The 25,832-nt window shown below is 39.4% G+C and overlaps 1 protein-coding gene across 1 annotated transcript; it reads left to right on the plus strand.

Moving 5' to 3' along the window:
- Positions 1-25,728, plus strand: Slc9b2 (solute carrier family 9 member B2). Its single transcript, XM_090356740.1, has 12 exons — positions 1-306; positions 3,449-3,583; positions 4,135-4,315; positions 7,571-7,741; positions 8,336-8,478; positions 9,660-9,787; positions 10,952-11,127; positions 15,879-15,985; positions 18,792-18,941; positions 21,098-21,206; positions 22,190-22,326; positions 24,245-25,728. The coding sequence occupies exons 2-12, from the start codon at positions 3,494-3,496 to the stop codon at positions 24,461-24,463; spliced, it is 1,611 nt and encodes a 536-aa protein (XP_090212866.1). The 5' UTR covers positions 1-306; positions 3,449-3,493; the 3' UTR covers positions 24,464-25,728.
- The last annotated feature ends 104 nt before the right edge of the window (positions 25,729-25,832 follow it).

Below are 25,832 nucleotides of genomic sequence, written 5' to 3' on the forward strand. Positions count from 1 at the left end.
CCGGCAGGTCCCCGGGAGCCGGGCGCCGGTCCCCGAGTCGGGGAAGGGGGTGGAGACGACGCCGCCGGAGGCGGAGACTCCCCGGGTAGCGCGCCGTTATCTGCGGAGATCCCGGCTTTAGGCCAGGCGCACGAGCGAGCAGCGCCACGCGCATCCGGAACCCCGGCGTGGGTGTGGAGACCCGGCTGGACCTCCGCCGTCCCCACGCTCCGAAGGGGCACCGCGCCCAGGATACACACCGCGCCCTGGGCCCGCGGGAGCCCAGGCGCCCTGGACCGGACACAGACTCCACGGATCCCGGCCCAGGTTCCCCCGGCCCCGCTCCCTCGTCTCCCCACTTCCTCCCCATCCTTCTCTCCCTCCCCTGCTGATCCCCGGGGCCCCTCTCCTGCACCCCCTCCCCGGGTGTTTACTGAGGGTGGAGGCTGGTGCAGGGGAATTGTCTTTTTTTTTTTTTTTAGCGCCTGCTGCTGGGGGTGTGTGTGGAAGTGGTGCCTTCGTTTTGTTTTCTTTACCTGCCCTCAGCTCCCTCGCTCACCTCATTACCTTATCTAGATGATTAAGAAAACGAAGGGTGAGGCCTTCTGCCCCCAGGCCAGGCAGGACCCTGGCTTCTGCCTAGAGACCCTCGGGAGGTCTCAGGCAGGATCCTATCTGTTGCCTGAGGGTCTAGGTTCCTGCAGCCTTGCAGCTCGCTTCTGATTCTGGGCAAGTCAGAATTAGCATTTCATACCAGCAAATGCCTGAATGTCCTCTCTGAGCCAGGCAGACATAGGGATTAAACATCATGTCTACCCTAATGGAGTTCACGGATACGGTGGAATGAGATAATAGCTAAACGTGTAATCAGGCAGTTCTGACTCACTACTAGAGTTGTAAATAACGTGATTAATTCACACAGGACCTTCTCAGGCATGTGAGGGTCCTTAGGAGAGTGTTGACTATTTTCATCACGTAGGGGGCTTCAGTAGAAGGCCGTGTAGAATAAATTGATCAAGGAGCTGGTGGCTCAGACACATAAGCCTAGCTACTCAGGAGACTGAGATCTGAGGGTGTCGGTTCAAAGCCAGCCAGTGCAGAAAAGTCCCTGTGAATTTTTTTTTTTTAATCTGTGGCTCAAAGTGGTGGAGCGCTAGCCTTGAGCAAAAGAAAGAGCTCAAGGAGGCTCTGAGTTCAAACCCCAGGACTGACAAAAAGAAAAGAAAGAATTGCAAGTTAGTGTCCCAGGTCTAATCCCCAAGGGCAATATTCAAAGTGGGTGGATAATGTAGGAGTTAAATCCTCTTTTTGCTAGTGTGTCTTCTTGTACCCACAGGAGAACTTGAGAAGGGGCAAGCTTAAAGGTATAAATAAAAAGGAAAATTACACATGTTGAAGCAAATACAATTCACAGCACAGTGCACCCAAAGACACTGGCATAAGACAGAGACAGTTCTTCATATTTTAAAGGGGTGCTTGCTGTAGAAATGAATACCAAAGGTCAGCCTTCCACTTCTGGTTTAATTGTGTAGCGGCTTTCTCTGGACTTGTGAATGAATAAGAGTGATCAGGCTGCATAGTATCCTCTCTTGGCTATTGACTCTGTGGCTCACATACAGAACTCTGTAGAAGTTAGTAAAATGTTTGTGTTTCTATGTAGTCATTCATTACTGCAAACGGAATGTCAGTAGATCATGAGATCTTCTCAACAGGAAAAATTGGTTTGTCAGAGTTGACAGACCCAAAGTTTTCGAGGTGACAGCTGCTGTGGTGTTCTACAGCTTAAACTTGGTCAGCTATGTTGAGTTTCCTTTTTATTTGTTTACTTTGCCTATTTTTGTTCTGTTTCTGTGGTCATGGGACTTGAACTCAAGGCCTGAGTGCTGTCCTCGAGCTCTTTTGTGTTCAAGGCTGTCTATTTTTTCCCCACGATGCCACTTCCCATTTCCTTTTTAAAAAATATCTCCTTTTTTATTTTTTAAGATAGGATTCTGTGATTCAGCCCAGGCTGACAAGGAGCTCATAATTCTCAGCCTCTTTAGTGCTGGTATCACAAGTGTGTTCCGTCACACTGACCCAGTCTTGTGATCATGGCAAAAATGGCACATGTCTTAATGGCTGGCTCAGTTACTAGTGCTCTCAATGTCATTCTTGTGAGCCTAACCTAGACCCTCCATTTTTTTTTTTTTACCAGTCCCAAGGCTTGAACTCAAGGCCTAGGCACTGCCCTTGGGCTTTCTCAAGGCTAGAGCTCTTACCACTTGAGCCACAGCACCACTTCCAGCTTTTTCTATGTATGTGGTACAGAGGAATCGAACCTGGGTCTTCGTGCATGTTTGGCAAGCCCTCTACCACTAGGCCAAACTCCCAGCCACCCTCCATTTTTAAAATTATTTTACAATTACTTTAAATTGAGTCATTAGTTTTAGTTAAGGTGGCAAGTCCAGTTATGAATTGAAAAGGGTTTTCATAAACTTTTCTGCTTAAGCAAGGCTCGAACCATAATCCTCCTGTTCTCAGCCTCTTAAGTAGCTAGGAGTGCAGGTGAGATCCTCTCCTGCCTGGCTAGAGCTTCTCCTTTCCATATTTCAACACCTCATGCACATTCAATTCCTTTTATCAATCTCTTTGTATCTGGTCCTTGCAGGCATCTGTTTGTTACCTATAGACTAGATCGCTCAAGTTCCTGGTTCTACACGTATAATGGAGACAATTCTTCATTTGAAAATATTTACAGAGCATGTTCTATAACGAGATCCCTGAATGCCTAGCCTTCAAGCAGCTGTGATTCCTGTTGGTAACTGGTATATGGCTGATTCTTGGTATGCAAGCCCTAATGATGATACAGATGTTTTCCCCAGGGGAAAAGATTTCCATCTTTTCAAACAAAGCCTGGGAGCACACTACATGCATAGGTGGAGCTACCTGGTGTGTTTGGCCTTGCTTCCATATAAAGGAAATTAGCAACAACAACAGCTGGAGCTCTCATGCTTCATTGAGTTGGTCCAGAGAATCCAGGAGATTTTAGTTGCAGTACTACTTCAAATATTTTGAAGTGTAACTCAAAACACAGGGTGGAGAAGAAGAATGTGACTGGTCAAACAGGGATTTTTTTTTTTTGGAAAGCAGTAAAAATAAAATCAGATTGAAGGGGCTGGTTCAATTCCTTAGTACCACATAAACAGATAAAAGCTGGAAGTGACACTGTGGTTCAAGTGGTAGAGCACTACCCTTGAACAAAAGAAGCTTAGGGACAGTGCCCAGGCCCTGACTTCAAGCCCCAAGACTGACAAAAAAAAAAAATGGTTCAAGATAATATAATGGAATCAAAGAAAAGTTCAGCCATTGAAGCAATTTAACTTAAAATATTTTTAGCCATTCAGAGTTCTGAGGAAAGAAATGAGTATAATTCACTTACATAGAAATTCAGATTACTGCTATTGTCTGTGCAATTTCTCCATCAATACAGATCTCATTCCTCTCCATTGTATGGTCTTCGTTGTCATTGTAAATCATGGCAGATGAAGATAAAGCAATCCAATGCCAACATCTGGAAGCACCCACAGGGACGAGGCTCCCAGCTGCTGTGCATGTGGAAACACAGGTAAATATCTGTGATCAAATGTACACAATCCTAGCTGTTACTTTAAAGAAGACATGTATTTCTACCCAATTACAGAATTGTGGTCTCCACATTCTCTGCTACTCACTTAAGCAATTTTCCAACCTGAGCATGATGGCACTTGAGTGTCATTTAAAAACTTGAAGCAGAAAAGAAAGGTGAGTTTGAAGCCAGCCTGGGTTTTCCTCACAGATGGTTTACTTTCCCTGAACCCTTTTGATGCATGTAACAACTTTTGGCTCTGAATTCTATCTTAACTATTCCAGTTTTTAAACTGGGTATTGCGAAACAATGTTTGTTTTATGTGACTCAGGCATTTTTAATTCTAAAAAGAATAACCCAATGCCAAATACTCAACACAGTTTTTCAAAGAAGTAGCTGGTTTGTTAGCAGTAAGTTGTGGGTTTTCTTTATAAAATGTTATCTTTGAGTCTAGTAGTAGCAATTTCATCTATAATGTGAAAAAACCAGTAACTACAAAGATCTGTAGAAAATATGCCATTTTAAGAATTTTTAAATTGCTTTAAATACAGGAGGAGGCAGTTATGAATTCCAGAGGTGTCGATGGAAATGAGCCAACAGAAGGAAGTAACTTACTGAATAGCAGTGAGAAAAAATTACAGGAAACACCAGCAGAAATGAATTGTTTGCAGAGGCTCAGATCAGGGTGCGCTTGTCCTCCGCATGGATTACTGGGCAGAGTAATAACGAACGGTATGTATACGGTAAGGATGAAAGCAGAAAGAGAAGGTCCGAGATGCCACTGCTCACGCCTGTAATCCTGGCTACTCAGAAGGCTGAGATCTGAGGGTCATGGTTCAAAGCAAGGCAGGAAAGCCTGTGAAATTCCTATATCCAATTGAGCACCCAAAGAGCAAGAAATGGAACCCGGAGGCTCAAGTGGTAGAGTGCTATCCTTGAGTATAAAAGCTCAGGGAGCCCAGACCCTAAGTTCTAACCCCAGGACTGGCACAAAAAGAAAACAGGATGAAGTTATAATTCATCTTGGAATTATGATACATCTTGGTTTAAAAGACAGAAGGAAATGTACTTCTCCCTTACGGAAAAACTGGCAGGTCAGCAGTTCTTGATGGTGATTGTTAGTGGGTTAGCATTCTTAATGCCTGCTCCACACAATCCGTCATTCAAGGACCCAGATGAATGCACCATAGTCTACCCCAGGCCTTCCAGGTCACCACCACTTGAGTCAGAAGAAAGTGGAAAAGAACATAGATCAAGGAAACTCCTCCATTTATACATCTGAGTAATTTTACAGAATTCCTGTAGGGCTTTAATGAGAAAAATGTTTGCAAGAGGTCTCTTTTAAACAGAAAAGCACAACCTGTGATGGCTGTTATTACTGTCACTACAAGTACTAGCAGATACAGCTCAATTTGTACTTCTAATTAAATCCTATTGATTTATAAATAATAAGCTTAGTTTATGTTTCAATTTATTATAGTAGATCTGTTTATGATTCAATTTATTGTAGTAGATCTGCCATTGCTTTTTGAACACATAGAGAATTTTATTTTTTGGCAGGGGGAGGAGGGATTATGTCAGACAGTAAGTGTGTGTGTATGTTGAATTCAGGGCCTGGGCATTGTCTCTGAACATTTTTGTTAAAGTGCTCTGCCACTTGAGCCACAGCTTCACTTCTGCAGTTTTGGTGTTTAGTTGAAGATAAGAGTTGCACAGACTTTCCTGCCTAGGTTGGTTTTGAACTATGATCCTCAGATCTCAGCCTCCTGAGTTGCTAGGATTACAGGCATAAGGCACTAGCACTTAACTCAAACTATTTTAAATATCGTTATATATGTTATATATATATATATATATATATATATATATATACAGAGAGATAGATAGGTAGGTAGGTAGATAGATAGATAGATAGATATCTTCTAAGAATGGATTTTGGTTTCTGAAGGCAAAGAAAGATTATTGTATTGTATGGATGTTCAGATTCAGTGATGCAATTTTTGTTTGTGAATTAAAACTATATGTACACATGTATTGCTTCTGTTAAGAAATATACAGTCTAACTGGAAAAAGAAAAGAGTTTCAAAGATTATGTATTTCAAAAACATATTGAGAAATTACAGCATCATTGAAATAAATACGTAGCGTCCTATCTAGGATGTAAGTTGATTGAAAAATGAAGCTTTTTTCCCCCTTGCGGGCAGAATGCCAATAGTTTAGGCTGACCTTGAACTTGTAATCATACTGTCTCAGCCTCCCACACTCTGGAATTACAAACATGAACCATTATGCCCATTCTAATGTTCAAACCGTGATAATTCCATTTCAGTTTGGAGCTCTGAAAGATATTTTATTTTTTTAAATCATTTTCATCTGATACAATGAAAGTCAAGTATAATATGTTCTATTTTAGACTCTAGATATGTTTTTAATGGAACTAAGTACGATTCTGTTTTCCCATGTGAAAAGATATTCAAACTTTATTAGAACACGTAGAGAAAACCAGATTCCAAAATATACACCCACTAATAAGAGCACAGGAAATTTAATACTTGTTCTAGCTTAAATTATATTTTTTTAAACTTTGACCATTCAAAATATGGCAGACTTCCAGTCGTAACTTTTATAATATAACATATAGTTTATGTAACAAAAGGGTAAATTATGTGACTTGAGAATTCTTTTTTGTTTATGAATTTATAATCATGGTTCACAAAGCTGCCTGAAAAATTAGCTCACAGTAGACAACTTGTTTTTATTTCTATTTTGCAAGATGACGTGGTCTTGCCTCCCTGGATCATTCAATATATTTGAGCATTCTTCTTGAGAAATAAGCCTTACATGTGAAAAAATGATTCTCCAAAATTATAAATGAAAGTAAATTATTAACTGATTTAAACATGGTTTAGAGAATAGGGGTGGGGAAGAGGAAAGAGTTGATGAAATAAAGACAGAATCTTTTTGGCCTATTTTTTTTAAATTTAAGCAAATGAAAAGGAAGCCACACCTAGACACATCATTCTGAAATTAAACTGAGCAAGATCTTAGGACAGCCAAAGGGGAGAAAAAGAATCAGAATTTATATTTACTATCAAAAATGAAAGCCAGAAATCCAAGGAACTGTGAGAAAAAAAGTCTTCCATTTTGGAGATATACCTGAGTTATACCTTAGAAAAGCTATCTTTTGAGCATAAGAAGAAGTAGTTTCAGACAAAAATAATAATTTATTACCAAAGATCTTCATGAGAGATACAGCATATTCTGACAAAGCATTTCTCTACCAGGCATTGCACATGTAAAGTGGTATATAGGGAATTATATCAGAGCTTGTGTTTTTGTACATCATTTCTCTGAAATATTAATATTTTTACATTATGAATAGCACAATAAGACAAGATGAATTAATAATAGGAAAGCCAGGTGCTGATGGTCCATGCCTAGAATCCTAGCCACTCAGGAACCTGAGCTCTGAGGATCCCAATTCAAAGCCAGCCTCAGCAGAAATGTCTAGAAGACTCTTTTCCCCAGTTAACCAGCAAAAAACCCCAATAATAATCTGGAAGTACAGATGTGGCTCAAATGGTAGAGCACCAGTCTTGAACACAAAAAGCTGTGCAAGAGCATGAGGCCCTGAGTTCAAGCCCTGGCACAAATAAATAAAATAAATTCTGGAATTTCAGTATTCCCCTATGCTTATAGAGAGGGCCAAGACAGCAATTGCTCCTGATACTATTAACTGCTGATACAATGGCAGTAAAATTCTAAAGGAAATTAGGAATGTTGAAAAATTCAAGATAGTGGCTTCTTTTGGTACTGTGATAGAAGATGGGGAGGGGTGGGGAAATTCAGAGACACTGGTTACACCGTATTTCTTCAAATATATGGGAATCATACAGCTATGTTCTTGTCACTCATACATCATCATGGATCATATCAAAACCTACCCGTGACAGCTTGATACATCCAAATGTTCCTGGTTTCTTCCAGTCACCATGATTGTTCTTCTGTGGGCTGTGATATGGTCAATCACGGGCAGCGAATGTCTTCCTGGAGGAAACCTTTTTGGAATCCTAATCTTGTTCTATTGTACTGTCGTGGGAGGAAAACTGTTTGGCCTCATTAAGTTACCCACATTGCCTCCATTACCACCTCTTCTTGGTAAGTGCCGAATGCTTCCTGTTTACTTCAGGGTAAATTGTGTTTTTAATTAATTGGAAGTTTGGAAGCCTGTAACAAGTCACAATTCACAGCCCAAGCTATCATTAGCCTCAGTTCTCATTAAATACCCTCACGTTTTGTAGCCATGTGAAGGGGAAGCTTAGAAGGACACAGAGAAAGCAAATGGCTTGAACTCAGAACCTGGGCACTATCTCTTAGCCTTTGTCACTCAATACTGGCCCTCTACCACTTGAACCAAAACTCCACTTCCTGCTGACTAACTGGAGGCTCATAGCCTTTCCCACCCAGGCTGGCTTCAACCCAGAATCCTCCTTTCTCAGCTTCCTGAGTAGTTAGGGCTACAGGCATGAGCCACCACACCTAGCCATTCTACACTTTTATGTCCATATTAAAGTGTATCTTTGCCTCTCTAATTTATATTACTTTCATTTTTTAAATTAAACATTTACATTAATTTAGCCAAGAACTACACATAGGTAGAAATCATATAGTAGTCTCTTTCCCATGTAAAGTACGGAGAAATACTTCCTGTATTTGAAAACCTACTCATGTTGCTTGACTTCCCCATTGAAGGCATGCTGCTTGCTGGGTTTCTCATCAGAAACATCCCGGTCATCAGTGACTACGTGCGGGTCAAGCACAGCTGGTCTTCCTCTCTGAGGAGCATAGCCCTTTCCGTCATACTGGTTCGTGCTGGCCTTGGTCTGGATCCAAAGGTATGAATTACTGGATCATGAGTACCAGAAATTCGTTGCTTCCATATTGCAAGTATTTGGAATCATTGAGCCTCAGAAATGCATAGGCAGAAAGCAGAGGTTACTGTCTACAGCAACAAGAATAAAGACACAAGCCCTAGAGCCAGGGACTTACACCTGTAATGCTAGCTACTCAGGAGGCTAAGATCTGAGGATTGTGGTTTGAAGCCAGCCCAGAGGAGGAAAGTCTGTGAGATTTTTTTATCTCCAATAAACTACTCAGAAAAAGCCAGAAGTGGCACTGTAACTCAAGTCTTAGAACATTAGCCTTGAGCACAATGAGGCTCAGAGATAGCACCCAAGCCTGAGTTCAAGCCCCAGGATTGGCAAAAAGAAATAAATTAATTAATTAAATAAAATAGAATAAAGACACAGATTTAGGCCATAGTTCTTAAGTAAATGACTATGGAGAAAGAGGAATGTATAATACCTTTCTGGAACAAATTCCAGAAAGTTCTATTGTGTACGCTAACCACAGTTGCTATGGAAACTATCTTTATATGGAATAAGTCTTTTGTAAGATCTTTTTGTCCTTTTTATCTTTGAATGAAGAAACCAAGGGTGTGTGTGTGTGTGTGTGTGTGTGTGTGTGCGCGCGCGCGCGCGCACGCGCGTGTTGAAAACTCAGGGCCTCATATTCTCCCTTGGCTTTATTTAGTTATTTATTTATTTATTTGTTCAAAGCTGGCACTCTACCACTTGAGCCACATCTCCACCACTGGAGTGAGCGTTCTTGAGGGACAAGCTTCTTTACCCTTACCTCATTCTGGGGCCTAGGTGGTCAGCAAAACCAACGCTGAGAGAGACGATGAAGTCAGGGCTTAGAAGTCAGGAAGCTGCCAGCCTGCTCACCAACCTGTCCCACCACTCCTCAACTTCATGACCTTAAGCCAAGTATTGTAACTCATGCCTTCAGAGGAGGGCATCAGAAAATGAGATGATACTATTACCTGTCTCCTAGGGTCCTTCTGAGGATTTCAGACACTCTCTAAAACACTGAGAGGTTTTGTCACAAAAATATATTACCTGTAAAATTCATTATGCCACAGACTTGGTCTGAATACTGAAGAAAAGGTGTTTAAGGTCATGCTCTCTGGGTGTCTTCAGAGGATTCCATTACTAAGTCTACGCTCGTCTTCCAGGCCCTGAAGAAGCTGAAGGGTGTGTGTGTCCGACTCTCCATGGGTCCCTGTCTCATGGAGGCGTGCACAGCTGCTGTTCTCACTCACTTCCTGATGGACTTGCCCTGGCAGTGGGGATTTATACTGGGGTAATAACTTCTTTGTTATATGAAATATGCCTGGTAGCATTTTCTTAAGGACACGGGAAAATGAATTATATATCATTCATAAAGACATTTGCATTTATGTTGTCAGTGTTAGGGCTTCAACTCAGGAGCTTGGGTTTTGACCCTTAGCTTTTTCAATCAAACTGATGCTCTACCACTTAAGCCACTGCTCTACTTCTACCTTTTTCCTGGTTAATTGGAAATAATAATTTCATGGACTTTCCTACCCAGACTGGCTTTGAACTGCAATCCACACATCTCAGCCTCCTGAGTAGCTAGTATTATAGGTGTGAGCCACTAGTGCCAAGATTTTAAGATTTATATAAGTATATCTTAAATATATATCATATGTATATTAAGATATAACATATAAATGTAAATATAAAAAAATCTATAAATATATGTTATATATATTTTTTTAGATAACCTATATCTAATTTTAGACAACCAAAGTATGTGCATGCCTATACTTTGAAAAACAATGTTCTATTCCAAAATAAACTATAAAGTGGATGAGTGTTTCTAGTTTGATATTTCTCTGCCATTTGAAAAACTATCGTTGGCCAAAGTCAAACCTTCAAAAGAGTATCGGAAAAATAAAGGTTGATTTTGCTTTGTTTTGTTTGTTGTTGTTTTGTCGGCCATGGGGCTTGTACTCAGAGCCTGGGCTCTGTCCCTGTCCTCTTTTTGCTCAAGGCTAGCTCTCTACCATTTTGAGCCAGAGCTTCACTTCCAGTTTTCTTGTAGTAAATTTAAAATAAGAGCCTCATGGACTTTCTTGCCGGGCAGCGCAATCCTCAGCTCTCAGACTCCGGAGTAGCTAGGATCACAGGCACGAGCCACAGGCACCTGGTTTATCATTCTTTTTTTTTTTTTTTTTTTTTTTTTTTTGCCAGTCCTGGGCTTGAGCTCAGGGCCTGAGCACTGTCCTTGGATTTTCTCAAGGCTAGAACTCTACCCCTTGAGCCTCAGCACCACTTCTGGCTTTTTTCTATGTATGTGGTACCAAGGAATGGAACCCGGGTCTTCATGCATGCTAGGCAAGCACTTTAACCACTAGGCCAAACTCCCAGCCTTATCATTCTTTTCTAAGTACTAAGAATCACTAAATTGCCGTCACGAATGTCTCAAGTGCTACATGCTTAGCTTTGTTTTAGGTGCTGTGTCTCCTGCCGTTGTGGTACCTTCAATGCTCCTTTTGCAGGGAGGGGGCTACGGAGTTGAAAAGGGTGTCCCCACCCTGCTCATGGCTGCTGGCAGCTTCGATGACATTCTGGCCATCACTGGCTTCAACACATGCTTGGGCATGGCGTTCTCCACAGGTAAGAGATAGCATGTTCTCTGGAAGGGGAAGGCTGTAATGTCATACGCATGGCATGTTTGCTCAAGGCAAGTTAAAAATAGGAAAGCAATGGCAGGAATGTACCTAAGGAGGGGCAGAGGCCCCTGTCCTCCCCTCCTCCCTCCAGAGAGAAAATACAGAATGGGGCTAGGAAGCAGACTTAAGGGAAGGAAAGCAGCTCGTGTTTAGATTTAAGAAAGCTTTTATCTACATGCTTCTCTCAAAGGATGGGCAGGTTTTACAAAGAGTATACAAGACAGACAGTCTGAGAGGAAGGAAGAGTATTTCTGTGTGTGTGTGTGTGTGTGTGTGTGTGTGTGTGTGTGTGTGTGTGTGCGCGTGTGTGCACATGCGCCTGGTTTTGGAACTTGAAGGCTTTGCACTTTTACTTGGCTCACTCACTGCTGGTACTTTATCATTAGAGCAACAGTTCCACCTCCAGTTAACTGGAGATGTCTCAGACACTTTTCTGCCGAGGCTGGCTTTAGTATATATATATATTTATTGTAGAAGTGCTGTACAGAGGGGTTATCGTTACATGAGTCAGGTAAAGAGTACAGTTCTTTTTGAACCACGTCTTCCCTTTCCTCATTCTCTCCCAGTTCTTCCCTCCCATCCACCAGCCACAAGATGCACAATTCACTTTCCACATTGGGTCTAGTGAGTATCAGTGTGGTATTTGTTCACCCTTTGTTCCATCTCTTCTGTAACCCCTTTCCCCTCCCTAAGACAAGCTATCAAATAAGACAAAAGGGGAAAAAAGGTAACAGGAACTTTAAAAAATCTCTTATTTCCTTTGTTTGGAGTTCATTTTGTAAACTATTATTTTGTATGATCATCTGCACATAGTTATTGAGCTTTTGTGATCCTCTCCTATGCATATCCTCTTTTGGCCTCAATGTGTAAATTTCCAGAGGCCCCATAATTTATCAAGTTCCGGTGTATATTCTTTTAATCATCCAGTGTGTTTACTTGTAGATTTATAGACACATTCTAGTTACCACAAATTAGTGAAATCGTGCAACCTCTGTTTCTTTGGATCTGGCTTACTTCTTTTACTTTGATTCTTTCCAAGTCTTTTCATTTCCTTATGAATGATATAATATTCTTTCTGATAGATGAGTAGAATCCCATTGTGTATATATGCCACATTTTTTTTATCCATTCATCCACTGAAGGGCATCTGGATTGATTCCATACCTTGCCTATGGTAAATAATGCTGCAGTGAACATGGTTGGGCTGGTTGCTTTAGTGTGACAATGTTTGTGTTCTATTGAATAAATGCCCAGGAGTGGGATTGCTGGGTCATAGAGTAGCTCTATCTTTAGTCTTTTAAGGAACATCCATACTGCTTTCCGGACTAGTTGAACAAATTTACATTCCCAACAGCAGTATAATAGAGTTCCTTTTTGGCAACATTTCCGCCTGGGCTGGCTTTTAACTACACCCTCAGATCTCAGCCTCCTGAATAGTGAGGATTATAAGTATGAGCCATGGCATCTGGCCTACCATACTTCTAAAATAAGAACCATTTCCTTCTGTCATATTCAGTATTTTATGGACAATAACAACAATGATTTGATTGGGTATGTTACTAGTGCTTAATAAATATCTGACATGGATGTATTTTGCTTCAAGTGGTAATGAAAGAAGAGCAGAAGGAACTTGTCACACTATTAATACTTTCACTAAATGGATGGATATGAACAAAAACTACCTGTAATATTAGGCAAAAGGCTAAGAAAGAAGTGTTTAAATGTCTTTATTTTTCTTTGACACAGCATGAGTTTCTTCATCTTTTGTCCAAAATAAGGAAATCATATTTGTAATTTCCTATCATTGAGAAAGTGTAAGTGTAGTTTAGCTTCAACTTGAGTTTGCTTCATAGAAGTATACACCGTGGGAAATCACACATTCTCATTTTCTCCAGCCCCTGAAGTTACTTTATATTAAAATTATGTGATTTACACTGGTTTCCGTTTCCATCCATTACTCTGGAAATCTGCCATTCATCTTGGGAAATTATTTTTTTTCTTTTGCCAGTCCTGGGCTTTGAACTCAGGGCTTGAGCACTGTCCTTGGGCTTTCTCAAGGCTAGAGCTCTACCACTTGAGCCACAACACCACTTTTTCTATGTATGTGATATAGAGGAATTGAACCCTGGTCTTTGTGCATACTAGGCAAGCACTCTAACACTAGGCCAAACTCCTGCCAGGAAATTAATCTTTTCAAAACCCTGCCTTCATAATATTACTTCTTGCTCAGGAACTATTAGTTTCCTATGTCTCTATGAGATCCAATACGCCCATGCTCTTGTCTCTCATTATAACGCTACTGTGCCTGCACAGACTTATTTTCCCATTACTTTCCTGTTATGCATCTTTAAAACCATGGTTCTCACTTGTTTGTTAAACTTGTCATTTGAAATATGATGTAAAAATCAACGTTAATAAATTCTTTAATAAAAAAAAAACCCATGGTTCTCAGTCTTAGCTGCACATTGCAATTGCCTGGGAAGGATTCTTTTCCTTTTAAAAAACTCTCCCATGGAAACATTACCTCAGACCAATTAAATCAACCCTTTGGGAATGGAAGCCAGGATCAGGAGTCATGGCTTCAGTGTAACAGAGTTTACTCTGAGTTTCATTAACGCTAGAGTGGGGGATGGGGTGAGAAAAGACAGTGGTTGAGGAGAAATGTGGATAGCTTAAAGAATCTTCCAGGTTCTGCCCTTCTCCAGGACTTGTTATCCTTAGACCTTTTCAATTTGAACCCAGTTAGACACATGGAATTTGAATTTTAAGAGACTGAGCCTCCATATTATTATTTTTTAGTAGCCTTACCGTGCAACAGACTGCAATTCATGAGCTATATTCCTTAACATACATACTCTACAGTAATAGCTTGAACATGATTTTACTATAACAGCTAGATGTTTCTGCCTGTGACGCCTTTTGCCTGGCAGCTATCCTAGATATATAAAATTACTTTCCAGGCTATTATTTTATTTTTTTTTTTTGGCCCCCTTCTCTTTTCTTTCTGGCCCCGCTCGCTCCGGCCCCGCTCGCTCCGGCCCCTTCTCGCTCTGGCCCCGCTCGCTTGGGCCTCGCTGGCTCTGGCTCGGCTCGCTCCAGCCCGCTCGCTCCGGCCCCTTCTCACTCTGGCCCCGCTCGCTCCGGCCCCGCTCGCTCCGGCCACCACTCGGTTGGGCTCCGCTTGCTTTCGCTCTCTGTCTCTTGTTGCAGTCTCGTCTCTGCCACTTCCGGCTTGGTTGTGTATGTGGGATACCGAGGAATCGAACCCGGGTCCTTGTGCATGCTAGGCAAGCACTTTAACCGCTAGGCCAAACTCCCGGGCCCCAGGCTATTATTTTTTAATAAGAGAAGTAATTACCATAGTAACAGGAAACCACAATTATGAGAGAGCACATTTTTTTCCCTTAGGATAATCTTGAAAGATTGCTTTATGGGTAGAGCAATTTTAATATAATTTTCTATATAATGCACTAACAACTTTTCTTAAATTAAAGTTTCCTAAATCATGCTTACTATGAGAGAAAAATGTGGGTTCCATTTCCTTCCATATTACAATAGTTTGTGTAATGGTTCTTCTAAAATAAAATTCAAACAATTTATTCAATATGTTTTTTTCAATACTACTGTTCTACAATTTTTTTCAATAATGCTGCTTTATAATAAACACTTGAGAAGGAGTAAGAGGATTTTTTCATTTCATTTTCCAGATTCTTTAGTTATTATACATACACACACAAACTTATCAACCAAAGCACTGCACATCTATTGTTTTTGAGAAATCAAGCTCTTAAATTATATTCTGATGGGAAAGCAAAAGAAGGAGTAACATTGTCCAAAAAGAAATGTACTCATTACCTGACTTAGGTAACCCTCTGTACAACACCTAAATAAGAATAAAATCATGTTCAAAATTATAATCTGACAAATTATCTGTCTACTGAACCTGTCTAGACCATACATTTTATCTCTATTTGTTGAGTCCTTTAAAGGAGACTTTTACTCCTATGAACCTATAAAAATGTTTATAGATCATTTCTGATATTTGTTTTGGCATTTGTCTCCAACAGTATGCGTACTCCTCATAAAATAGGCACTTTTAAAAAAAAACATGTCCATTTATTCTTCCAGCACTTCTTCATCAGTATCGCCTCTTCCATGATTCTCGCCATCCCATTTACTTCCCCCATCCATTTCATATTTCCTGCTTCCTTCATCACATCTGTACATCAAATATTCTGACTGTATATGCTCCATACCCTTTTTCATCCACTCCCTTCCAGCTGCTTCCCCTGCCTCCTTATAATCCATTTCAGCTTCCTGACACTCACTTTACTAACTGCTTGTTAATTCTTCAAGCGATTTACTCGATGGTGTTTTACTCCTACACATATACTACTAGTCTTTAGTCCACTTAAATATATATATGCATATATAGATGCATATGGCCTTGTGGATATTTTACACACAAGGTTGTATTTTGAGTCTAAGATCCACATAGGAAAGCAAACACACATCCTTTTCCCTTCTGGATGATAGACCCATTTTTATCAGGCATTTAAAATCACATATATTTAAGGTTGTAGGTAGTAGGAAATGTCCTGAAGAATCTCCTTCCAGAGACTTGATGACTATAAATTAAAGCCTGTGTATTGGTGGGAGTTCCATCTGAAGTTTGTCTTTTCATGTATTTTTCAGGCTCCATGGTGTTCAATGTCCTCCGAGGTATTTTGGAGGTGGTGATTGGTGTGGCAACTGGGATTTTTCTTGGATTTTTCATTCAGTTCTTCCCAAGCCCTGACCAGGTAAAGAAGTAACCTGGGAAAGTCAGGCCCTCAAAGTGTCATTGGGAAAAGCATAGCAGAACATATCCCCCAAAGCCTGATAAGCATGACACTGAGAAAATGCTGTCTGCGCTGTCAGCGCCACCCATGTGGCTTGTAAGAAGGCTAAATGCAAAGATTCAGTGTAGCCTGGGGCTCTGTCTAATTTCTGTTATGACATTAAAAATTTACACTATAGAACAAATAATATTCACTCTACAATAATAGAATATGTGAGTTTCTTGAAGTTTTGTAATACCCAACTAAAGCAATATTTGACTTTTTGACCCCTTTTCTAGCATCTTATACAATATAAGAAATCATTTCTTTCTGAAGAGATCAGAGTGGTGGGAGATCAAGGTGGTGGGAGAAGAGAGTCTGATGCAGGGTCTGGCTGTGCCAGATTGGCTCAGCGCTTGATCTTCCTGGCTTAGTCAGCTGAGTACTGGTTATTACAGGCATGCTGAGCCATGCCTACTTACCCAGGGATTTTGTAACCAGAAACAAAGGGAGTTGTTATGTTTCTTTGCCTGTCTGTTTGTTTTTCTTTCACCCTCCAGAATTTGTGAGGACAGATAATTATATGGAAATGGGTTTTTTTAATAGTTTTATTTTGAAATTTCCAAGTATTTAGAAAATTTGAAACTTAACTAAAGGAGAATGTTAACTAATATATCTGTGATCACAGTGTAATTGGATTTGAAATTCAATCATGCTTCAAAAATCTTATGATTGTATGTACAATCTAGATATAAAAAATGAATATATAAGTATACACATGCACATGTTATATGTAAAACAATGGAAATCTGATACAAATTAAGTCATCTTCTCGGGCCTCTTTTTGATATGGCATTCACCTGCAGCTTGGCAAATACACGGCATTTCTACAAGCAGTACAGACACGGAACATTTCTAGCAACAGAAAACATTTGATTTTTGTATTTTTTGGCAGACTGGGACTTGAACTCAGGTCAGGGTCTTGTGTGTGTAGTGCATGACCTCAGTGGAGCCACCTGAGCTACACTCTCAGCCCTTTTGGCCCTAGCTAATTTTTGATATCAGGTCTGGTGCCTATGGCCTGGCTAGCCTGGGAGTAGCTGGAATGACATTCATCTGCTACAACACCCACCCTTTAATTAGTTGAGACTGAAGCAGAGACAGGATAGTGACCTGAACCAATCATATAGCTAGAAAGCAGTAGAGCTAGAAGAAAACTCAGGGAATTGATTTCTCCAGTTTGCATGTCTCTGAGTCACTTTCTAAAGTGTTCAAAAATTTTTTGAGAGATAAGTTTATAATCCTTAGATTTTAAAACAATAAAAACAAATGACTATACTAGGTCTACCGCTTCTTAGAATTTATTGATATGCAGGAATTGAGAAAGAAAAACCAAAGAAGCTTCAAGTTAAAAGCCAAGCAGGGACAGGTATAGGTGGCTCAGGACACCCCATCCAATTACTCACGAGGCCAAGATCTGAGGATTGTGATTTGAAGCCAGCTTGGACAGGGAAGAAAGAAAGTTCCTTTTTAATGATACAGATTTGTTTTTATTCAGAAATTCTTTCATCTTAACAATTAAAAGTTTGTAGTTAGGCATGATGTCACATATGTGACTTTTTTTAAAAAAATTGTATTTTATTGTTGGGGTCATGTATAGAGGGATTACGGTTACATTTGTCAGGTAGGGGGTAAATTACTTCTCGAACATTGATACCCCTTCACACATTTTTGTCTTCCTTTCCCTCCGCCTATCCCCTCCCAGTCATCTTGTTTTTCCCCTTCCCTTTCTTATTTCAAATAAACAAATAAACATATATATAGTATACCAGGTAACAATATCAGATACAGTAACACATGAGATTAACCATAATGGGGAAAAAAAGAGAAAAGAATAACTTCATATAGGACATTAAGAACCACAGTCACGAAGTTAAACCCAGTGAAGCACTGAAAATAGCCAGAAGTAGAGCTGTAGCTCAAATGGTACAATGCTAGCCTTGAGCAAGAAAGCTCGGAGGTATATAAATTAGTCATGTAACTGAAACAAACAGCTACATAGAACAATTGTTTTACATTAGTTGAATAATGATATTGTCATGTTTTGCTATAAAGTCAATGTTTCAAGAGAAGGTAGATTGTTTTACAATTTATGTAACTAGTTCTGAAAAATACAAAGAAATATTGAGTTATTGGCCAAGTATATTGTATATATTGAAGTATAAGTATATATTGAAGTATATTAGTAAGATCTGCCTATCTACCTATCTATAAGAGTTTAGTTCCCAGAACAATAATGCATAGCTGTGTCTTAAAACAAGGTAAATATTTTTATTTTGTTCATGGAAGGACGGAAGGAAGGAAGGAAGGAAGGAAGGAAGGAAGGAAGGAAGGAAGGAAGGAAGAAGGCAGGCAGGCAGGCAGGCAAGCTTAGTGACAGTGCCCAGGTCCTGAGTTCAGGCCCCAGGACTGGCATGTATAATGCACACACACACACACACACACACACACACACACACACACACACGCATACACACACAGCATTTACCCCAGTCCATCTGGCTCCAGAGCCCATACGCTTTTTTCTAGTATTCCAAATCTGTTTTGATCCTACAGGCAGAGGGAATTGATGTCTCTGAAACAGAAACTTGACATTTGTAAATCTGCTGTTAAGGAAGAAAGAGTAGATGTTGCTGTGACTCTGGTGGTTTTAGTTCCCTGTAAATCCTGGAGATGGAAAGATCAGTTACATGGAATAGTTGACTGGACCACCCCTCTTCTCTTCCAGGACAACCTTGCATGGAAAAGAGCTTCCCTTGTCCTGGGCCTCTCTGTCCTGGCTGTGTTCAGCAGTGTGCGCTTTGGCTTCCCTGGATCTGGAGGGCTGTGTACCTTGGTCATGGCTTTCCTTGCAGGCCTGAGATGGGGTGACACCAAGGTGAATTGCACTTTTAAGTTCTTTTGCTCATGACTCTTGATCAAATTGATTTTGGGGGACAGATTCTTTACATTAGTAACATTAGTACTAATGAAAGCAACTACCTATCTATATAGAAATGTAAACCCAATGCACACATATAGAATCCCTGTTTTACCTTCCACACAAGTCTGTAATTTGATGTCTTTACTTAGTATATTGCCTGGGTGCTGGGCACCAGTGGCTCCCACCTGTAATCCTCACTACTCAGGAGACAGATTGAGGATTGGGATTCGAAGCGTGGTTACTGAGAGACTCTTAACCTCCAGTTAACCACCAAAAAGCCAAAAGTGGAGCTGTGGCTCAAGTGGTAGAGTGCAATCCTTGAATGAATAAAGCTAAGGAACAATGCTCAGGCCAGTACCAGCACACACACAAAAAAGAATGATAGGTAGGTAGGGAAGTAGATGGATAGATAGATAGATAGATAGATAGATAGATAGATAGATAGATTAGATTAGATAGATAGGCAGGCAAGAGAGCAATATCATGGTCATATTATCCTGCAACCATCCATTTTCTTTTAATATTTGCAATGCATCACACTGGGTAGTTAAACCACATTTAATTTCACAAGTCCATTAACAGATAGTAATATTGTTCTAGTTTTATGGCAAGACAAACATGCATTAATTTTTTCTCTGCCTTGGATTGTTCTTTTTTTAATTTTATTTTATTATCAGAGTGGTAAGGTAGTGAGTACATTCTTGAACATTGTTACCCCTTCCTATTAATAACATATTTTTACACAAAATGTATTTCATAAATTGCAAGACATTTCTGTTCTAAAAACCACAGACATTGTACATGCCACCAAGAAGGAAAGAATGCTTCCAATTAAACTGACACATCCTAATTTCAGAAGTGTTAAAATGTAAAGAGAGACAGACATTAAAAATCAACAAGGTATTGCATACCTTTGAATTTCTCAATTGCATGAATTTCTAGAAATCAGATTGCTCAAGGAAGATGTGATCACTTTTACCTTCAGTTGTATCAGTTTACTCCGATAAAAGGCTGTGTCTATAGAGATTCCCTTCTTGAATATTTGTTTGTTAAACATGACATTTGAAATAAGATGTAAAAATCAATGTTAATAATTTCTTTAATAAAAAAGAAAGGGAAAAAAGGCTGGGTCAATTTACTTTTACTTTACAAGCAAAGTTTATGAGAGGATCTGTTCTTCTGACTTGAGTATTTATAGTCTTCATACATCTGATAATTGAATACATGAAAAATGTGTTAATTCTGATCTTGTACAAATGCACATTTTCTTGAATGAAGCCAGCCATTTTTATTATTATCAATTACAAGACAATTTGTCCTAAAGCCTTTGAGCATTTTCATAGTTATTTTTTTTTTTTTTGCCAGTCCTGGGCTTGAGCTCTGGGCCTGAGCACTGGCCTTGGACTTTCTCAAGGCTAGAGCTCTACCACGTGAGCCTCAGCACCACTTCCAGCTTATTTTTCTATGTATGTGGTACCGAGGAATCGAACCTGGGTCTTCATGCATGCTAGGCAAGCACTTTAACCACTAGGCCAAACTCCCGGCCAGTTATTTTGTTTTTTCTTATTGATTTTCAAGAAAATTAACCGCATTAAGAATATTCATTTGCTCAATATACATTCTATTTTCTCAATATATACTATGTAAATTATCTGGTTACTATTTGCTTACAAACACATTTTTATACAGTTGATCTTGGCAAGATCATATACTATTTTTGCCTAATGGAGAGAATAGATATTGGTGACCCAAACTAAATTTAGCCAGATCAGTTTGCAGTAATCTTATGAACTAGAAGGCAAATATTTAAAATATTTTAATTTAGGGCCGGGAGTTTGGCCTAGTGGTTAAAGTGCTTGCCTAGCATGCATGAAGACCCAGGTTCGATTCCTCGGTACCACATACATAGAAAAAGGCCAGAAGTGGTGCTGAGGCTCAAGTGGTAGAGCTCTAGCCTTGAGAAAGTCCAAGGACAGTGCTCAGGCCCTGAGCTCAAGCCCAGGACTGGCAAAATAAAAAAAAAATATTTTAATTTATACCAAGTTTTATATATGTAACCACTAGGTATTCACACAATAAAATTACTGTGTATGTTTTACTTTTGTTTTTAGTCAGAGGTGGAAAAGATAATTGCAGTGGCATGGAATATTTTTCAGCCCCTTCTTTTTGGACTGATTGGAGCAGAAGTATTCGTTGCATCTCTTAGACCAGAAACTGTTGGTAAGAATTTCAAAGTACTTGGGCTAAATCTCTACATATCCTATTAAATTGCCCTCAGTGGGTACAATTATAATCTGTCTTTTAGAGTAATTGGCTAGAAAATGATGCTTCATAATATAGAACCACAGCCTGTTGACATATAAACAGATGGATGGACAGAGGGATGGATGGTTGGATGGATAATATTTCTCCCAAGGATAAGAATGTTCATACAGCCTTCTTCTGATGAAGAACCAACATTTTGAAGATAACTAATGAGTTGGGAATGTGTGCATTGCTCCAATCCTTGAATTCAAGTCCTGGGCTCTGTGCCTGAGCTCAAGTCCTGGGCTCTGTGCCTGAGCTTTTTGCTTAAGGCTAGTTCTCTACCACTGGAGACACAGTTACACTTCCAGTGTTTTGGCGTTTAATTGGAGCTTCACTATTTTAATATTTAAAATTATGAATGTTTGGGGTAGACATTTGAGGAGAAGAAGTTGGGGGATAATGCAGTCGGCCCTCCATGAACTCTTATTTCTAATTAACCACTCAAAAACTGGAAGTGGTGCTGTGGCTACAGTGCTAGCCTCGAGCAAAAGAGCTCAGGGACAGTGCCCTGAGCTCAAGCTCCACAGGCAACAACAACAACAACAACAACAAATTCAATGTATGCCTACAAAACCAAGAAAAGTAAGGGAGAGGTGGTTTGGGATGAATGAGTGAGAATGTCAAAGAGGATAACATCAATTGAGATGCATTTTTTTTACTGTTTATTGTTGGGGTAATGTATAGGGGGGTTACAGTTACATTTGCCATTCTCACACATTGATACCCCATCTCATGTTTTTGTCCCCATTTCCCTTCCTCCATCCCCTTCCAATTTATTTATAAACTGCTTTGTTGAATAACAAGTCATTTATACTGCTTAAAGATAATAAAAATTAAGAATGTTTTAGTAGTATTCCTATTTGAATAAATAACTAAAATCTTGTTTTTTCTTATAGGCCTTTCTATTGCCACTTTGGGCATTGCAATATTGGTGCGAGTTTTGACTACATTTCTGATGGTGTGTTTTGCTGGTTTTAACTTAAAGGAAAAGATATTTATTTCTTTTGCATGGCTTCCAAAGGCCACAGTACAGGTAATGGTGGCTTGGATGGCTAAACACTTTAACTGTTAATTCCAGATAACCCCTTGAAATACTGACTATGAAGGCTTATATACATTTGGCAAAAGTAAATATTTAAGTTGGGTTATTTTTGAAGAATTGACACCAATTTACTTTATTTATTTTTATTAAAGAATTTATTAATGTTAATTTTTACATCATATTTTAAATGACAAGTTTAACAAACAAGTGTTCAAGGAGGGAATCTCTATTTACAATCACTGGGACTTAGTATTTAGAACTTAATCAGAATTAGGCTAAGGGTTTATATGTCATAGAAACATTAATTTATGAAATAAAACATTATGTCTATAGAGTCATAGGTTTTTATGTCTATATAGTTATGTTTATATTTCCATTACATGTCCATAGCTTTGGGTATGCAGTTATTGAGTCCTCGTACTTTATTTATTTATTTATTTATTTATTTTTGGTCTGTTATAAGGCTTGAACTTAGAGCCTGAGAACTGTCCCTGAGCCTGTTTGTGTTCAAGACAAGTGCTCCACCATTTGAGCCATAGCACTACTTTTCATTTTTAGTGGTTAATTGGAGATAAGAGTCTCAGGGGGACTTTTCTGCCTGGGCTGGCTTCAAACCACAATCCTCAGATCTCAGCCTCCTGAATGGTTAGGATTTATAGGCATGATCAACAGACACCCTGCTCTAATTTTCTCTTTCAGTGTTTTACTGATTTATCTTCTGGAAAAAAAAAAAAAAAGAGTTGTTAATCCTGGACTGGGAGTTTGGCCTAGTGGTAGAGTGCTTGCCTATCATGCTCAAAGACCCATGTTCAATTCCTTGGTACCACATGCATAGAAAAAAGCCACGAGTGGTGCTGAGGCTCAAGTGGTAGAGTTCTAGCCTTGAGAAAATCCAAGGACAGTGCTCAGGCTCTGAGCTTAAGCCTGGGACTGGCAAAAAAAAAAGAAAAAAAAGTTGTTAATCCTTTATTTCAAGATCTTCCAAGAAGAGAGTAAAACAGAAATAGCATGGCCCCATTTTCATGTTTGGGAATAGTTTAATGTCTTAGGATTCATGGATGATCAATTATACTTGAATGGTCTTTCTACATAATGAAGAAACATGTATGGGGGGAAAAAACAACTCCAGTGATGCTTTACCATTGTCTTTTGTCTGTGGCTTCATTATCAGTTGTTTTGGTTACCTATACCAACCACAGTCCAAAAAGTATTCAGTGGAAAGTTCCAGAAATAAGCCTTAAATCGCATACTATTTTGATCAAATGTGACAGTTTTAGCAGTCCTACTTTGTCCTGTCTGGGACATGCATCATCACCTTGTCCTACGTGTTCATACTATATACACCATAGAGCATTTAGCAGTCCTCTGCATTATCATATGAGTGGCTAGCACACTTCCTATGTTCCAAGAGATCCTCATTATTCTCAGTCATGACATCAAAGCACAAGAATAATGATGCTATTAATTTAGAGATGCCAGTGAGAAGCTATAAAGTATTTCCTTTAGGTTAAAAGCAAAGTTCTTAAATTACTAAGGAAAAAATGTATATAGAAGTTTGGTACTCTCCCAAATTTCATAAATCCATGTGGGATTTTAGAACCAAAGATAAGGAGGTGGTACAATGCTGTTTTTCTAGGTTTTCCACTTATATTATTCACAATTAACTTACCTTCCTGACGACACGTGTCTCAATTTCTTGACCCAAAATCTGTGTACTATAGTGGTCAAAGAAAAACTTTATGAGTGCTTGAGATTACCATGTATTTATTAGAATGCCTATAGTTTCCAACTAAATAGCAATCATATAGTTGCAATTGTATTCTATATTTTGGACAAATGGTATGAAAGAAGATTTAACTATTGGGTTCCTGATATTTTGCAATTATTGAAATATGTAAACTATTTTTAGGCTGCAATAGGGTCTCTGGCTTTGGACACAGCAAGAGCTCAAGGAGATGAACAGCTGGAAAAGTATGGGATGGATGTGTTAACAGTGGCATTTTTGGCCATCCTTCTCACAGCTCCGATTGGAAGTCTGCTTATTGGTTTGCTGGGCCCTAAGCTTCTCCAGAAATTTCAACAGCAAAATGAAGATGAAGTTGAAGAAGAGACTTCTGTACACATTTAGAGATGCAAAGAGAAACAATATGTTCATGTTTGAATATAGTTAAAAATTTATCCTGTATACCTGAAATGTCTATTTCTTATTTCTATTATTTTTCTAGTTCTATTGTTGTGTGTGTGTGTGTGTGTGTGTGTGTGTGTGTGTGTGTGTGTGTGTGTGTGTGTGTGCATGAATGCCAATACTGGGGCTTGAATTCAGAACCTCTCATGCACTTTCTTTGCTTGCTCACAGCTGGTGCTGTACCACTCAAACCAATCCTCGAGCCTTCAAGTATCTTTCTTCCTTATCATCTCCCAATGAGACCTTTTCACGTAAAATTCAAAGTATAATTTAACTTTGAAGCAGATATGAAATATATACTGATTGAATTTTAATCCTACAAAGGTCATCCACAAAAAATTCTACTCTTTTCATCACAATACCAAGCCAAGCCCTTTGCACTGTAACAGACCCTTATCAAACAAACTTAATATTTCCTCTAACTAGACTTGATGTTTTACATGAATCTGACTCTGTTTATTCCAGAGGTAAGGAATAAGGAGATGAATGACTAGCTGTGGTAGTCTTTTTCTAATGCAGTAACTTCACATTTGAGACAATAAGCTTATAGAGAGGAAATATTTACCTTGGTTCATGTTCAGAGTGTCTGAGGCACAGCAGAGAGTATGGGGTGGAACCAATGGTCAGAAATCAAAACCACAGAGAGAGGAAAAACAGGGGCCCTGCGCATAAGTAGCCGATCAATGGCATCTCCAATGACCTCATATCCTTCCACTAAGCCCCGCTTTTTGAAGGTTCCCTCATCCCCAACAGCACCACAGGCTAGAGACCAAGTACAGGGCCCTTGAGAGACACTGAAGATATAAACCACGACAGACCTTAAATGGTAAATAAGAGAAAGAACGTTCTCAGTAGAAACAATAACTTTAGAAAATACATTGATGCAAAAACACCCCTTCATAAGGATACAATAAAGCTGCCAGCATACCCATGGTCATAGCAGCATTATTTACCATAGCCAAGGTAGGGAATCAGCACAGGTGCCCTTCAATGGATGAAGAGATCAAGAAAATATGGTGTGTATGTGTTTGTGTGTGTGAGTGTGTGTGTGTGTGTGTGTGTGTGTGTGTATACACACACACAGTGGAATTTTATTCATCCATTAGAATGATATTGCATAGTTTGCAAAGAAATGGAAGGATCGGGAGGGAAATGGGTACCAAGACATGTGAAAGGGTATCAATGTATGTGAATTAATGCACCTTCTATCTGGCAAATATCATGTAACCCTTTTACTAATTACAATAAAAAAAATAAAAAAATAAAAAAAAAGAAATGGAAGGATCTTGAAAGCTGTGTGTTGGGTGATATC

The sequence above is a fragment of the Megascapheus bottae genome, chromosome 23 (genome assembly GCF_031878675.1).
Source record: "Megascapheus bottae isolate mThoBot1 chromosome 23, mThoBot2.hap1, whole genome shotgun sequence".
Taxonomy (NCBI): Eukaryota; Metazoa; Chordata; class Mammalia; order Rodentia; family Geomyidae; genus Megascapheus; species Megascapheus bottae.

Bases quoted from the DNA above. Each gene is read 5' to 3' on its own strand.
- Slc9b2 (XM_090356740.1), top strand. From the start codon at position 3,494: ATGGCAGATGAAGATAAAGCAATCCAATGCCAACATCTGGAAGCACCC. The intron at 8,479-9,659 runs GTATGAATTACT...CTCGTCTTCCAG, and splicing joins GCCTTGGTCTGGATCCAAAG to GCCCTGAAGAAGCTGAAGGG. The intron at 9,788-10,951 runs GTAATAACTTCT...CTACATGCTTAG, and splicing joins CAGTGGGGATTTATACTGGG to CTTTGTTTTAGGTGCTGTGT.